General features: G+C 40.4%; 1 protein-coding gene across 14 annotated transcripts in view; it reads left to right on the plus strand.

Annotated features, from left to right (window-relative positions):
- The first annotated feature begins 7,922 nt into the window (after window positions 1-7,922).
- Window positions 7,923-15,016, plus strand: part of LOC111842280 (calcium-dependent secretion activator 1-like) — a 90,170-nt gene continuing 83,076 nt past the window's right edge. For 4 of the 14 annotated variants that reach the window (XM_072712901.1, XM_023808723.2, XM_072712904.1 and 1 more), the window contains exon 1: window positions 7,923-8,678. In XM_072712901.1, coding sequence (XP_072569002.1) covers window positions 8,343-8,678 — 336 coding nt within the window. In that variant the 5' untranslated portion in view covers window positions 7,923-8,342. The remainder of the gene's footprint in view (window positions 8,679-15,016) is intronic. The other 10 variants (XM_023808717.2, XM_023808719.2, XM_072712897.1 and 7 more) reach the window with 5 other exon arrangements.

Here is a 15,016-nt window from a genome sequence, read left to right on the forward strand (position 1 = left end):
ATCACTTAATCTGTTATCCTGAGTTATGAGTTAGGGGCTTTTCTTCAAAATATGACTTTAAGGGATTATAATTAGATGAAGCGAATGAAAATTTTCTTGATTAGAAAGAGCAGAAATCTCTACTAATCTCCACTGATTTGTCATCCTCGAGTGTTCATCTTCATCTTGTCTCTCTTTTTAGCTGCATAAAAATTATTTTCTGAACTGTAATGTTTCTCGATTTACAGTCGTTTTCCCCACTTTGAACCTGTCAACAAAGTGCATTATGCATGCTTGTGCACTTACAAGGCATCTAACCGTATGATTTGATATGTCTTCTTTTTTTTACTTTTCCTGTGGGTGTAACATTTCAGTGACTGAGTGAAGGTCACTGTCTTTCTCTGGATACCTACACCCAACTGATCTAACAGCTTTGATGAAAATTCCCGAGAGAGAATTGATATCTAAGATCAGATGCATCATTGCCAGGCAGCTGACTGCCCCTTGATGTCTAACTGTTTTAATATCCGATTGAAAGTTGTCCTTTTTTGCCGTCAGTTTTAGGGGAAAACAAATATTGAATTACTATCTTGCATACAAGTATAAATTCAAAACAAAAGCCATTTTTTTCTCATTTATCAATGCAGAACAGAATGAAGATGATCTGGTGTATTGTGTCATGTGATAATCCTTGAAAGACACACTGTTTCCCTGCAGTGAACTGCATTACAAAGTCAGTCCAAGCAGACCTATGAAATATCCCCTGCACCAATGAAAACAGTTGCACTGCAATGACTTACAGTACATTTTAGCAAGCTAGCATGCACTCTTAAATGTGAAATACGTTTCATATGTAGCTATCGACTTGTACATGATTCCCCATCTACTCCTCCACTGTCCTTGGAGAAGAAGCGCTCTATAGATACAGCAATCATAAATTCCTTGACAGTCATTTCATTTAGCACCCATGCCGTCACAGACAAGTCATGTAATATTGCTAAAAGTCTAACAACATGGTCCTCAGGAGCAAGTACATTGTTTTCAGATATGACACAAATTAAGAGTAGTAGGAACAACTGTGTCAGTTATCTACTTCCTCCTTGTTAACTTGTATTAGATATTAGCATTTTAGGTGAGTGAAATATTAAACTGTAGAACTCACGAGAGGATTGTATGAATGACTGTAGGAATAACAAAGTTTAAATGCAGCAATTCTGAAAGAAAAAAACACTGTAAATAAAAACAAAACTAGGCATTGTTCAGACATTACTTCTAATTCCATAGAGGAGTAATGAAATTGGTTGAAGTATTTAATGTAAAAATGATAACTTCTTAGATGTCTGCATAAAAGGTATTACACATTTAATAAAATAGAGAATCAGAAAGAAAGCCTTGCAGCCAATTTATTACAAACAATACACCTGATACTGTCAGCACGCGGCAAGCAGGCGAGCGGTGAAGCAGGAGAGCGAGCCGGAAATACGGACAAACGGGATTTAATGGAGGCAGACTGACGGACAAAGCACAGCACATGACAATACAATGACAAGTCTGGGGAAGACTGACTCAGACGAGGACTAAATACAAAAGACAAGCTAGACTTAACAGGACACAGGCGATCACAATTAGGGCTGAACACGAGGTAACGAGGTGGGCGTGGCACACATCAGGAGCGGACGGAGCGGATCATGACAGATACTATAATTTTATAGAAGGCCTATATTTTATTCTAAGAAATACAACAAAATGTCAAAACACTGACCATCTTCAGTCAGACTTAATTCTTTGACTAGTTGAGAAATTACATTACTTTTCTGCTTGGGATCAAACTCATTCAGGAAACTCGGATTTTGGAAATCTTGAAAAAATTCCCCAAATGCACTGAAACCTCTTTGCGGGCGGATACGTTTGCACAACAGTCAGTATCTAAGGGCAGCAGCGGAGGTCAGATGAATGTTTTCTGGTTCCTGCTGAGGAGTGCGATTAACACAGGCCACATCACTAGGGGGTTGCTGTTGCCAATTAAAAGATGAAGTGGTACCTCTGTGTCTACTCCAAAGCAAACACAGTTTACTTGACCCTGAGCTGAAGTTAAAGGCTCTCTCAGTAATTCCAAACACGGTAAGAAATACCAAACAGCTTATGATGATCTCAGAAGATGTCCTTCATTTTTAATCTTAAGCTTTACTCAGCTTTAAAGCTGTTGCGAAAAATCATGACATAAGCACAAGTCTGAGTGCCAGTAGTAAACACTAAGACCAATGAAAATCATTGCACAATTACTATCATTTCCTAATACAATGTTGACGTTAGGCATGAAATATAGATGCCGAAGGGCATCCAGGACATTTGAGAAATGAGAACAAAAAACTAGTAATTCAACACAAAAGGAGAAAACACAATATCACATTTATGCTGATCAATGTCTTCTTCATCGCACCATAAGCATATTCATCATAATAATCACTATTATTCATTGATCTCTTTAACACCTCCTGCTCTTACACTTACTTTTATAATCAATACATGTAACTGATACTGAAACAACTACTCCATTTATTAAATTTTAATTTAAACACTTCAAGCAGAATACATATAGCACAATCTGCAGTGTTTCCTCCTGACCCTCATATCCTTTCTTGCATGTTGCACTTCTAAAAAAGTATAATTACTAAAAATCCATAATACCTCTGTTGGCACAAGGCGTTATAGATTGTGCATCTTGAATTTATCAAGAGGAACAAGAAAATCATCTGTAGCTCGTTTAATACACTGATAGCTGCACATTTGTCCAATTTAGACTGATGGTACAACTGATCTGGTTTTGGTGGTTGGTGTTATACTTTAGCATGGCTTGTTACAAGTGCATTTTTAAATTCTGTTTCCCCTTGATAACGTAGCCTACTTAAGCACAATGAGAAAACGGCTGGAACTGGTAGCATAAAAATACCTAATGCAACATCTGTATCATTTTAAGGTATCTGAAGAAACCAGGCCAGGCTGAGTCGCACTAAATTTAGCATCTGGGTAAGGCAACGGAGCACAGCCTGCCTGTGTAGGTTTAAAAAGCAGGTAGTAAATTAAATGTGTCATGAATTTTTCATGAAAAGCCATCCTTTACGAATCCTTGGCCCTGTACATTAGGAGCAGGCTGACATTGACCTGGCACTCGACCACTAGATGAGAATGACTCAGTAACAGCATTTAAGATGACTCTGATAAACCTAGGACCACAAATGATCTCTGTTCTGCGTTCCTGTTTGTACTGAATTTGTGTAATGTCTCAGTGGAGAATGTAGAGCAGAATGAGCTGCATTACTTGAGCTCTTTATGTAAAATGGCCAAATTTGGGAGGAAGGCAAACATTTGTGAAGCATCGCAAAACCTTCAGGAATTAGGGTCCGTTCTGAGATTACTACAGAGGCCTGTTTCCTTCTGGTTTCTAATATGAATTTCTTGTGAAAATGTCCAAATAAAACTGAGATTAAAAACTTGCTCACACATTAAGCCTTCATCTGGGGGCATGCGTATGAACCTGAGACGTTTTAATAAAATATGATTAGAAATATAGATATATTTACTTTTGCTTCCAAACCAGACTAAAAATAACCATACGCAGTTGATAACTCTATGTTGTAGATGACACAAATCCATCTGACCTTTGATTTGAACTAAAATGCATTTAATTATTTCCATATTATGTGTTGCAGAGTTGAGAAGTGTGTGATTTTTTTCTGTGTGATCCTGTCTTGATTCTCCTGGATCTTTGCTATTGATTGGTTGAGACATTTTTACATGTTTCATATTACAAGATTTTTTTCGTAACACTTAACTTAAAACAGTCTCCTTGATTAAATATACACACCTTTATAATGCATTCATAAAGTATTTTAAACACTGCTATAACTAATTATAAAATGGCATAACATGTTTTAGCCATGTTTATTATGCATCATGAATACTCTGTGAAGCTCTCATCTATAATATACTTTTGATACCTTCATAATGCCTTATAATCAGAAGTGGAAAGATCAGGTCCAGAAAGTAAAAATCCGGACCAAGTTTTGAGTTGAGAACTCTGTGACTCTTTATACTCAACTGGTTGGTTGCAACAAAATCTTTGTCTGAATTTTTCCTTTCTGGATCTGAATTATCCACCTCTGATTTTATTGGTCAGCATAAGTCACTAAATTGCATTTTGAAGGTATTAATAGTGCATTATAGATGTGAACTTCAGAGAGCATTCATAATGCATAATTAACATGACTATAACGTGATATGCCTTTTTATAAATAGTTATGGCCATGTTTATAATGCTTTATGAATGCATCATTATGCATTATGAAGGTATCTATAATGCATTATATTTGGCTGCTTTAAGTAAATTTTTACAGTTTTTTTTAACTGTTTAGTGCTCAGTTCTTTGTTTTGTTTTCCATCTTGTAATTATAGAACCGGAACAATGGCAGGCATTGCTATGAAATGGTACATGCTGCCTGAATCATGCTGTGTGTATTGAGAAAGCATGGCAATGCTGCGACACTGCACTGACTGGCCTTCAGCATGTAATTTATGCAGCATAATAAGCCACAGGGGCCCTGCTCATAAACACTTATCCAGTGGACACTGCATTAAGAAGCTGCCCCACGTGTTTGCTTTATACAGACCAAATGGGAATTTCTCAAGCCTGGTGGCTGATGTCCCATGATTGCAGAGCATGGTCCTTGACAGAGCTAATCTCCCCGGGTGACAGGGAGCGGGATCAGGGACAGGGAGAGGGATCAGTTTGTATCCAAGCAGGCCTCAAATAGCTCATGCTGCAGTGACTGAAAAAAGAGCATTCTTCACTTGGCCAGAATGAAAGACAAACCGGAGGAGTCATGGGGACGGTGCAGGGGGAGACACTCAAGGGATAAACATGCAAAATTGATAGAGGTGTGCACAAAAATGAAGAGAAGGATTAGAAATAGAAAGAGGGTGATGATCGGGAATCCAGTGAGAGCAAAAAGCTCACTGCATTATGCTGGGCCAGTGCTGGTCTGTGATGTATGGTGGTATGCCTTCTAATGAATTCTTGGAGGGCAGAATTTCACATTTGTAGGCCATGAAGCTTTCAGTGACTTTAAATTATTATTATTATTTTTTTTTTTTTTGGGGGGGGGGGTATGTTTTAGGCAGTTTGATGAAGTAAGGTACATTCCGAAGCATGGACCCTATGGAAAACAACCTGATTTTAGGAGTCCTGAAGCCTAAAGGATCAAGATGTGAAACAAGGGGAAAAGGCAGAAGTAAATCCTTTGTACGTCCAGGCTGTGACATCATTTAATGTCTTTTGGCAGTGTTGAAGTGGCTTTGTTTCCTACATCTTCATGTAGAATGACAAACTTTGATCAGCCTGACCTATAAGCAGGTCATAAACTGCTGAATTGTAAAAATGAATTGTGTGAACAACCAACAAAATAATTTGGCTGCCCATGCATACATGCACATAGACCTTTAAGTGTACAGATATGCTTTTTGACAGATCTTTATGACAATAACAAAGCTAAAGAATATCTAAAAACAAAAATGCCCAATCATTCTATTATCACCCCCCATTACAATTTGGCTGCACAAAAACAGGTGAAACATGCGGCTCTCAAAGCACATTGAATGAAAGGACTATATTTTGTAATTATAATTAAAAATAGCTTGCAAAATGGACTGAGCAGACAAGCTGTGAAGGAGGATTATTTTGGAACAGTGGAGCCCGGTACTGCCTGGACAGGGTTTCCAAATAATATTACCAACATATAGGTTGTGCTTTGTTCTCTTAAAATTGGTGCATACAATTAATTTTGTTTTTGAGAGAAAAAGAACAGTTTTCACATTTTCCTTTGTCTCTTGCGGCATGTTTTTATTGATGTTATAGCTGTCATTCTGGAGTGTTCTGTGGGTTTGACAAAAATAAGCTTCCAACAATTGCAACAACAGCTTTTTCTTACGTCATTTTAGAGGATATTTTGTTTAATACGCTGACCCCATGTACCAAAACCCAGTGAAATCCATGCAGAGAATTTACTTACATAATGTATAAGTGATACAGTACTGGCACACCTCCAGTAGCACAGGTCAAAGTCTCTGCTGCCTTCTATTCACCCTGAGCTCTATTTCATTTTAACTTGTTTTTCTAGTTTTTATGTCTTTACAATTTTGCCATAGATGTAAATCAGTCAGTAATTAAACATTCTTTAAACTCTGAAGGATCCCACCCCCTGGAGGTAATTCTGTGCAGAATCTTCTCTCCCAAGTGTAGTATTCACCCATTACAACAGTTGTCAGATATTTCAGAGGTTCTAGAAGAGTCTCAGCCTGCTTCAAATAAATGGAAGACAGCCTGACAGTTCATACTCTGAAAAATGTGCTTGGATAAGATACCTCCCCCAACCCACCTCCAATGATGTCCGGCTAATGGAGTACCAAGCTGTGCAGTTGTCCTTCTTTTCTTTCATTCTTCCCCACCTATTGTTCTGCTACTTCCTTGACCATTCATTCCAAAGCCCTGATTCAGAAGGGGAAATAACTTCTACCACACTCTCTGGATGTTTTTTTTTTTTTTTCAAAGTGTATTGATTGCATCTCCAGTTCTCTACCACAGCTCACCTCTCCTCTACTTGTGCAGAATGCCCATTAGAATATCTCTGAAACCTTCCATTGTAAGAGTCCTTGGTGACTTTGAGTCTCGGTGACCTTGGAGCCAAAATTACAGTAAAACCACAAATATGCCATGAGGGTGAAATATACTTGGGATGTGATAAATGTCTTCTGCACAGCCTGCTCAAAACATATAACCTGCTAAATTAAATAAATCCATGATAATGGAATAGAAAATGGATGACCCAGTAATGTAATAGTCAGAGTGGAAACAGGAAATAGGGAACCACAACTGCCCCACAACGGACACTGAAATAAATCCTTTTGACAAAATGAAGCAAAATCACTGACTCCCTCCAGACCAAACATATGTTCAAAATATTATTAGCACCTGGCATGCCTAAAACTTTAATCTCATCTTTTGTGCATAAATGCACATCTGCCACAAGACTGTCACCTGATGGTACGACTGGATTATCCAATGATAAACAGATGTGTTCAAAGGTGATGCAACGTGAAATTCTGTTCCTTTTAAATCCTGTAACTGACTGCGCATTTACAGTTTAGTGTGATTCATATTTTCCCTGGCGTTCGGTATTACGGACACTCAGTATGAAAGGTCTGTATATGTAACGTTGATTTTAAGATTATAACAATCGTTTTGTACGCTCCTTCTCAGTTTCTAAAAATACACACCCCAGTTCCAGCCATGCAGAGAACCTGACATGTTTCTTTTCTGTAAAGAACTTTCTGTGGGTAGATGATCATGAGCCATAGTAAAAACACGAAAAGTGAGTTCTGCAGTTTAATATTTTACTCATCTAAAACACAATACTATAACTAACTATATAGAAACCGTTACTAAAATACTATAAAGTAAACAAAAATTCCAGAACTCTTAATTAAAATCTATTTGTATTACAATTTGAGACAGAATTCAGCACCCAGGGAAAAACCAATTACTTCAATAGGACATTGACCTTCAAAAAAATATTTATTTATACACACACACGCACGCACGCAGGCACACACACGTATATGTGTGTATGTGGTATCAAGGGACATCCATTAGGCCTACTTCGTAAATATATTTATTTAATAACGACGTTTAAAAGTAAATGTTCTTTTTTCTACTGGAAAATAAAGCCACTACGGTTTTAAATACGATCCACATTGAATAAGGTATAGAAAAACAAAAGATCCATTAATGCAATTCACGGTTGACTGGAGGTGGCGTTATGTGAATATTGCTGGTCTCCTTCAGACACAAGCCGGGCGGCCGCTCGCTGGACCCGTGTCCCGGGATTCAGCACCTCGGTCAGTTCCGTGTCCGCAGAGGATCCATTCGGCAGGAAGCGGCCATCGATCGCACTGTTTCATTGACAGAGCCGATCGCACTCAGCCTTGCCCCCCTCCCACCCTCTCCATCCTTCCGCCCCTTTTCTCACCCAGTGCCTGAAAAAGGGAGCAAACACGTAAGCAGAACCAGCCTCACTCTGTAGCGTGAGATACCGCGTCTGGGCGGAAGCTGCTCGGCGTTGCTCCTGCCGATTCGCCGCAACCTCTGATTGTTTTTCGTGGGCTCCTTTCGTTGCTCGTCTTTTACCATTTATAATAACCATCGTTGGACTTTTTCGGGCTGCTTTATATTACTTACATTGGAGCGGCGCTCGAATCCAAGTATCCAGATTTAACTGCCTATTTAAAGGTAACCTTTACTCAAAGGCAGGATGTTGGATCCATCATCCAGCGAGGAGGAATCAGATGGGATAGTGGAGGAAGAAAGCAAAGAGGTGATGGCACCCCAGGCCGGATCCCGAATCTCCCCGAGCCGGACCAGCGAGAGCTCGGGCGGGCTACAGCCCGGCGGCCGGGGCAGCGGCGCCCGTCCGTCCAGCCCGAGCCCCTCGGCCGTCAGCGAGCAGGAGAAAGAGGAGGTGGAGAAGCTGCATAGAGAGGAAGAGGAGCGGAAGAAGAAATTGCAGCTCTATGTATTTGTAATGCGCTGCGTCGCTTACCCTTTCAATGCAAAACAGCCGACCGACATGGCCAGACGGCAACAGAAGGTAAGGACAGTGCAAAGGGGAAAACACGCAAATAGTTGCTGAAGTGAGCTAGAGCGGCCCGATTGCTCAGTATTGCATTGATTTTATACAACAACAACAACAACACAGCCCTCACTTAATATCAAATAATACTCCCATATATGTTTAGGTTTGCAATTTGTAATGTTGATGTGCAACCCGGAGGTCCTCAGCCCCAATATAGTACACACATATATAAGCAATTATATATATATATATATATATATATATATATATATATATATATTCATTCATTCATTCATGTGTATAAGATCATGCACAATGTGGGAAAGAGAAGGCGCTGGAGAGATATTTATATGCTGGGCTGCCTCGAGACTGCAGCACCATGCATATTGCATATTTGAGAGGCTGTAAATTGCCTCAATCGAAGGAGCGTAAGATGCATAAAACCGGTGCTTGCCGCTGCAAGATTAGAATATCGCCAGGGGAAGGAAATTCATTTACAGAGACCCCATCCCGAATATTAATACAGGGAAGGGAGAACAAAGTCGAGCCGTGTCATTGCCGGAGACCTTAGCAGAGTCACGTGGTCCGCAGGCTGGACGTCGAGCGCCGTGATGCTCCTGCAGTCACACGGTGCGTTTTTGCGCCGTATTATCCAAGGAAATTAAGTGCAAAGATCTAGTTCATAAAGTATGATTCTGTGAATTAAAAGCACCCCCTTTTCATTCTAGAGGCCGAGATTTTTGTATCCGAGATGCTACTGAATTAAGTGATATAGCGGCATTAATAACTGCGCAAAAACTCGCTCGCCCGTTATAGTTGATTACGCTTTTAATTTGTGCATTATGTCCATTTACTATCAAAAAGAGGTTTAATGTCTGTTAATAATTAATCGATTTGCCTGCGAATAATCTACATGTTTCAGTTGTCATTGTAATGTAAAATGAGGCACATGAGCAATCTTCGGGTCCTTCAAATGTCGTCATTGAACAATCCGTACTTAGTGCTGCGTTATTACCGACCCAGGCCGCGCGGAGCCCTGAGGACTAACATCGCCCTACGTGAATCTGATTGCATTGATCGCCACATTACTTGATCCAAACGGTTATATCAATCATATTGGAATATTCCTTTCGGGAATTAACCCCTTTGCAGAGCATGGCGACAGAGACCCCGAAGTGTCATTGCTGTGTGGCCTACACACATGAACTACTTCTGTCCTTTAATGGTTGCAGTCGCATATATTTGCGTAGCGGTGGAGGAGTGCACCCTGAAATGATGACCTGACAAGGATTTAATTTAATCCTGGAACCATTTACTCGCACATCATTCTTTTCCCCTGTTATTATTATTATTATTATTGTTATTATTAATAATATAAACAATATAGAGATACTTTTAATAAAACTGTTTTAACAATACTATTTTAAAATGCACGAAGACGCAAAATAGAACACGGCGAGCAGGACAATCATCCTGATTATCAAAACGGGAATCAGCGCATTTAATACAGAAAGTGCATGTTCGCTATTTTGTCTATTGTATTTTAATTGTAATTAGTTCATATTAATAGCAGACAAAATGCCACGGCTTGTTGAATCAGAAAATAGATATGTTGTTGTGTCATAAATTCCCTTGTCCCAGATTTCACACCTTTCATGTTTGCCTATCTATCTATCTATCTATCTATCTATCTATCTATCTATCTATCTAATGTCTATCTGACTGTCTGTCTGCTTGTTTGTAACTACGTTTTTTTGAGGAAGGGAAGCAATCTAGCTAAAAATGGTCATATTCATTTAGAAGACGCCATGTTTATCATCTTGAAACGGTGTCGAGGTTTGATTAAACAACAAGTTTGAGGGAGTGTCTGAAAATGCTGTTCTCGCGTGTAGACCTTTGCAGCAGGAAAAAAAAGGGTCAATTATTTGGGACGGTGATGTTGAACAGTGGCCACGGTGGACAGGGCACAGGGATCATAATCGATATAGGATCACATTCCGATGCTGGGTAATGGAGTAAAGTTATAAGGCCCCAGCAGGGAGTGGCACTTCAGCAGCCTTCCTGGTTCGATCCGAGGGAGGAGGGGCTGCTTCCAGAGGCTCGGGCTCCGTAATGGGTGACCTCACTAAAAGCTACTTTGAAACGAGTAGCTGCTATCAACTGGGCAAGCTGAGAAAAGCCTATCACAGACAACACACCGTAAAAGCAATGTGTGCACTATGGCACTGTGCTACTTAGACAGAATCAATAAGAATAGGTGTTTAACTTGTCCTTTTAAGCCTGACCCCCATGTAGATTAAGATTCAGCGATAAAACCGTCTTTACATTGTAGATTATTACGGTGGTCTTCATTCTTTATACTCTAAGTATGTCTGTGATTGAAAGGTAATTCAGGGGCGTGAAATTTCCTAGGCACAGGTATGGGCTCCGTTGTTTTCACAGCTGGGTCTAGACCCCATAGGGTATTTGGTCACTGTGGGTTTGCGCTAACAGAGAAAAGTATGAATGGAGGAAGCCAGTGGAAAACCGACCTGCACAAAAATACAGCCATAGAGAAAACCATGACTGAACCGTATGCTAATTGTCTATTTTTGAGATAGAAAATTCAGAGCTTGTGTGCACATGTTCATTCACAACGTGGCTGATAGTCTGTATTAGAATCCCTAACATTTAAGGCTGCTGGTTTGGCATTTAATTAAAAAACAAAATCTGCTGTTTGTCTGAACAAGAGTTAGGTGACTTAAAGAAAGTATTATGACCAATACTGTCCTGCACAATCGGTTACAACAGATCAGCCAGTGTGTCAAGCTGCAGTTAATTGGCTGTACACAAAAGTGTTGGGACAAAAGTGGCAACAAATGATGTCCCAGAAACTAACATGAAGACACCTGTCATGCCCCGATCGTGCCGACCCTCCCGTGTGCCACGCCCCCTCATCTACCCCGTGTGGAATCCCTGTGTTACCAGCTGTTTCTAGCCTAATTAATTGCTGTTGTGTATTTAGGTCCGCATTAGAGTATGTTTCCCCAGTCTGGTCATTAAGCATCTTGACGTCGCTGTGTGTTCCTGATCGTGTCGACCCCTAATAAATCCCTCGTTTACCTGACTCCACGACTTCCTTCGCCTGTTTCCCTGCTCCGTACATATGACATCACCTGTCTGCTTTACCCATATACCCTTCTGTTTTCATATTTATATATTTTAATTATATTTTATTTATAAATTGTCTTCATTTTATCAAAGGCCTTAATGGGAATTCATTTTGTTTTTATTTTCAGTTATATTTCAGTTGATTGAATGCATTTGCCCATGGCCTGTTAAATGAGTTGTGGGAACAGGCTGCACACAAACATGCAAAAATGGCCAGCGGCTTTTGTTCATCTTCCATTAAATAAAATTTCACGATATTCATCGAGTTATCACCAGCATACACACCGAAACATAGTGCATGAGGTAAAACACACACACACACACACACACACACACACACACACACACACACACACACACACACACACACAATAACACCTGTGACCTGTGCATCAGGTTTGTGTGTAATAGCCAGGTGTGTATTACACTGACACTTTTTTCAGAGGAGGTGATGCATTCGCTCAGCACAGCAGAACATGAAGCATTCCGTCCAATTCAATCAAGCATTTGGCTAAAGGAGAGTGGCTAATACCTTGATGTTCTCTGCTGGCTCTCATTGCTCAGTGCACTTTGTACTCAGATATCTCTGTGTGCAAAAAGAGCGTGACTTATGGCAGCTGATGGAATGGCCTGTCACATTACTTCCAAGAGCTCCTCTTTAATTTTGGCCTTAGTTGCTGAGTTTACTGAGTATAACATGCCTTTGATGGGACGGTTCCATCTCAAACTCATGAGCTCATACACCTAAAATCTTAATTAACAGTGGGATCTTTATCGATGGGGGGGGGATGCACTTAAATGTTGCAACTACTGTAGAATAGCACCAGATGTCAAAAGCAGAGATAAACCCAAAGGTATTTTGAAATGAATTCTGTAAATTGAATATTTCATATAAGTAAATGTCCGTTCGTAATGCAGGAGCAACAGTGCAATCGTCGTTTCCGCATGAGGTGTTAAAAGTCCTGGACCAAATTCAGCAGAGACAGCTTCTCCTTTTGTTGCTGTTCCTTGCTGGCCATAGGCAGGGTGAAGAATCATGGATGGGCTCCAGCTTCCCACAGTCTTTTTGCTCACTTGCTCTGCGTTTTTCTGAGCTTATTATCGGCTCCTTGCCAGAGTTCTTCAGGTTTCTTCTTCATAAATCACCTCAGCCCCCACACATGCAAGTTAAGTACTCAGTGGTCCACTGTTTATAAGGATTTACATTCCTCAGTGTAGTTAATACACAATAAAGTATATAGACATTGTTATTAATCATTCAACCATCTATTCTGCCCCCTATGGGGAAGTATGGGGAATGAGGCAGGCGAATGTAATGGGATCTCTGGGTGAGCACACACACACACACACACACACACACACACACACACACACATGTAGGGTAAACATATCCTTATGGGGACTGCTCATTCATTTCAATGGGAAAAATGCTAACGCTAACTATGACAACCTTAACCCCTACCCTGCCCTAACCATAACCATAAGTAACCTAACAAAATACAAGAGTTTTTGCAAGGGGAAAAAAACAGATATTTATCACCTTATGGGGACATTATGTCCCCATAAGGATAGGCAAACCCGCTCACACACGCACACAGACATACACACTTGTATTAATATCTTTGTGGGGTTGTTGATATAGTACCAAATGTCCCCACAGTGTGATAAAAACCTGTTAGTTTGACGTCGTGGGCATGAAGAAGCTCAGTTTTAAAAAATCTTTGACTGCAATAAAAAATAAAAATATCAAAAGTTTGGTATTTTGTTTGGTTACTTATGGGCAAGGTTATGGCTGGTTAGGGGTTAAGATCATCATGTTTTTTTCCATAGAAATGAATGGAGAATCTTCACAAAGATAATTACTAATTTGTGTGTGTGTGCGTGTGTGTGTGTGTGTGTGTGTGTGTGTGTGTGTGTGTGTGCGCACCGAGAGATTGCATTACGTTCTCCTGCCTCATTCCCAATACTTCCCCATAGGGGACAGAATAGATGGTTGGATTGGTTAATAATATTGTCTATATGCTTCATTGTGTATTGACTACACTGAGGAATGTAAATCCTAATAAACAGTGGACCACTGAGTATTTCACTGGCACGTATGTAGCCTGAGATGGGCAGGCGTGCCGTGTGCCGGATGCTTCCTGGGGCTGGCTCCTCATTCTCTGGAAATGAGGTTGAAAGATCACTTATACTAATTGGTAAAACTGCTAGCAGTCAACAGCTTTGAGTTTAAGGAGAATCGAGCTGTTGTAACGCACGTCACGATTTTAAAGATACCTCAGTTAAGTCCCAGTCAAGCTTTAGTCAAAGAAAACCTTTTATCCCTCCTTAGCCTTCCTGTTTGGCGATCACTGCTACACCCCAAAGCTGTGTTCTGTGTCACAGAGTAATAGCTAAAAGTAGAAATAAATATAATCTGAAAAAACTGCTTTAAACACTGCAGCTAATTTGATACGAACAGGAATAATGAAAGAGAGGTCCACTGGATAGGGAAAAGTGTGCTCACCTTCCAGAATAACCGATTGCTCTGCTGGGTCTGAGCCTAAACCAAGGTGATACAGAAATGCAATTAGCTGGGTCTCCACAACAACCCAGATGAGGTTAGACCTGACCGGTTCTGGATATTCAGCATATCTGTCAAACCCGCGGCACTCTGCTCTGGCTCCGTTCCGCATAAGAGAACGTGAAACAGGTGATGTCTCTCCGAACAGTGGGTTGGGGGGGCTGTTAGCGTTTCAGTTGTCAGGTAGAGAGCCGCGCATTTAATCTCTTTTCTCTTCCTGCGTGCCCCTGTGATTGCCCTCTCCTACCTGTCACTCATGGATTCGAGTGGGAACACTGGAAATGAGAAACGTGGCTAAGTTGGACTCCTGCGCCCCAGACGGCCACATTATTGCTCGTTATCTAACTGGGTTTCAGCATATTTGTACACGTTTTTCAGACGCTTTGTGTAACTCCTTTTGGGAACACATTTCCAGATTATTTAGCACTTGGCAAATGTTACAAACCATGTTAAAAACAGCATTTCTATTACTGGACATTGCTAGACAAGCATTTTTTACAAACTGATAGATAACTAGGCTTGCAAATGCTGCTCATAACGGTGGATAATTTGTGAGTTTAGTGAGCGTGGAAGCGAGGCGTTTCCAAGCTACTGCAGAAAGCTCTTCCTTTTTCTCACACTGGCGGCTATGGGTTCGTGT

This window comes from Paramormyrops kingsleyae, chromosome 6 (assembly GCF_048594095.1).
Source record: "Paramormyrops kingsleyae isolate MSU_618 chromosome 6, PKINGS_0.4, whole genome shotgun sequence".
Lineage (NCBI taxonomy): Eukaryota > Metazoa > Chordata > Actinopteri > Osteoglossiformes > Mormyridae > Paramormyrops > Paramormyrops kingsleyae.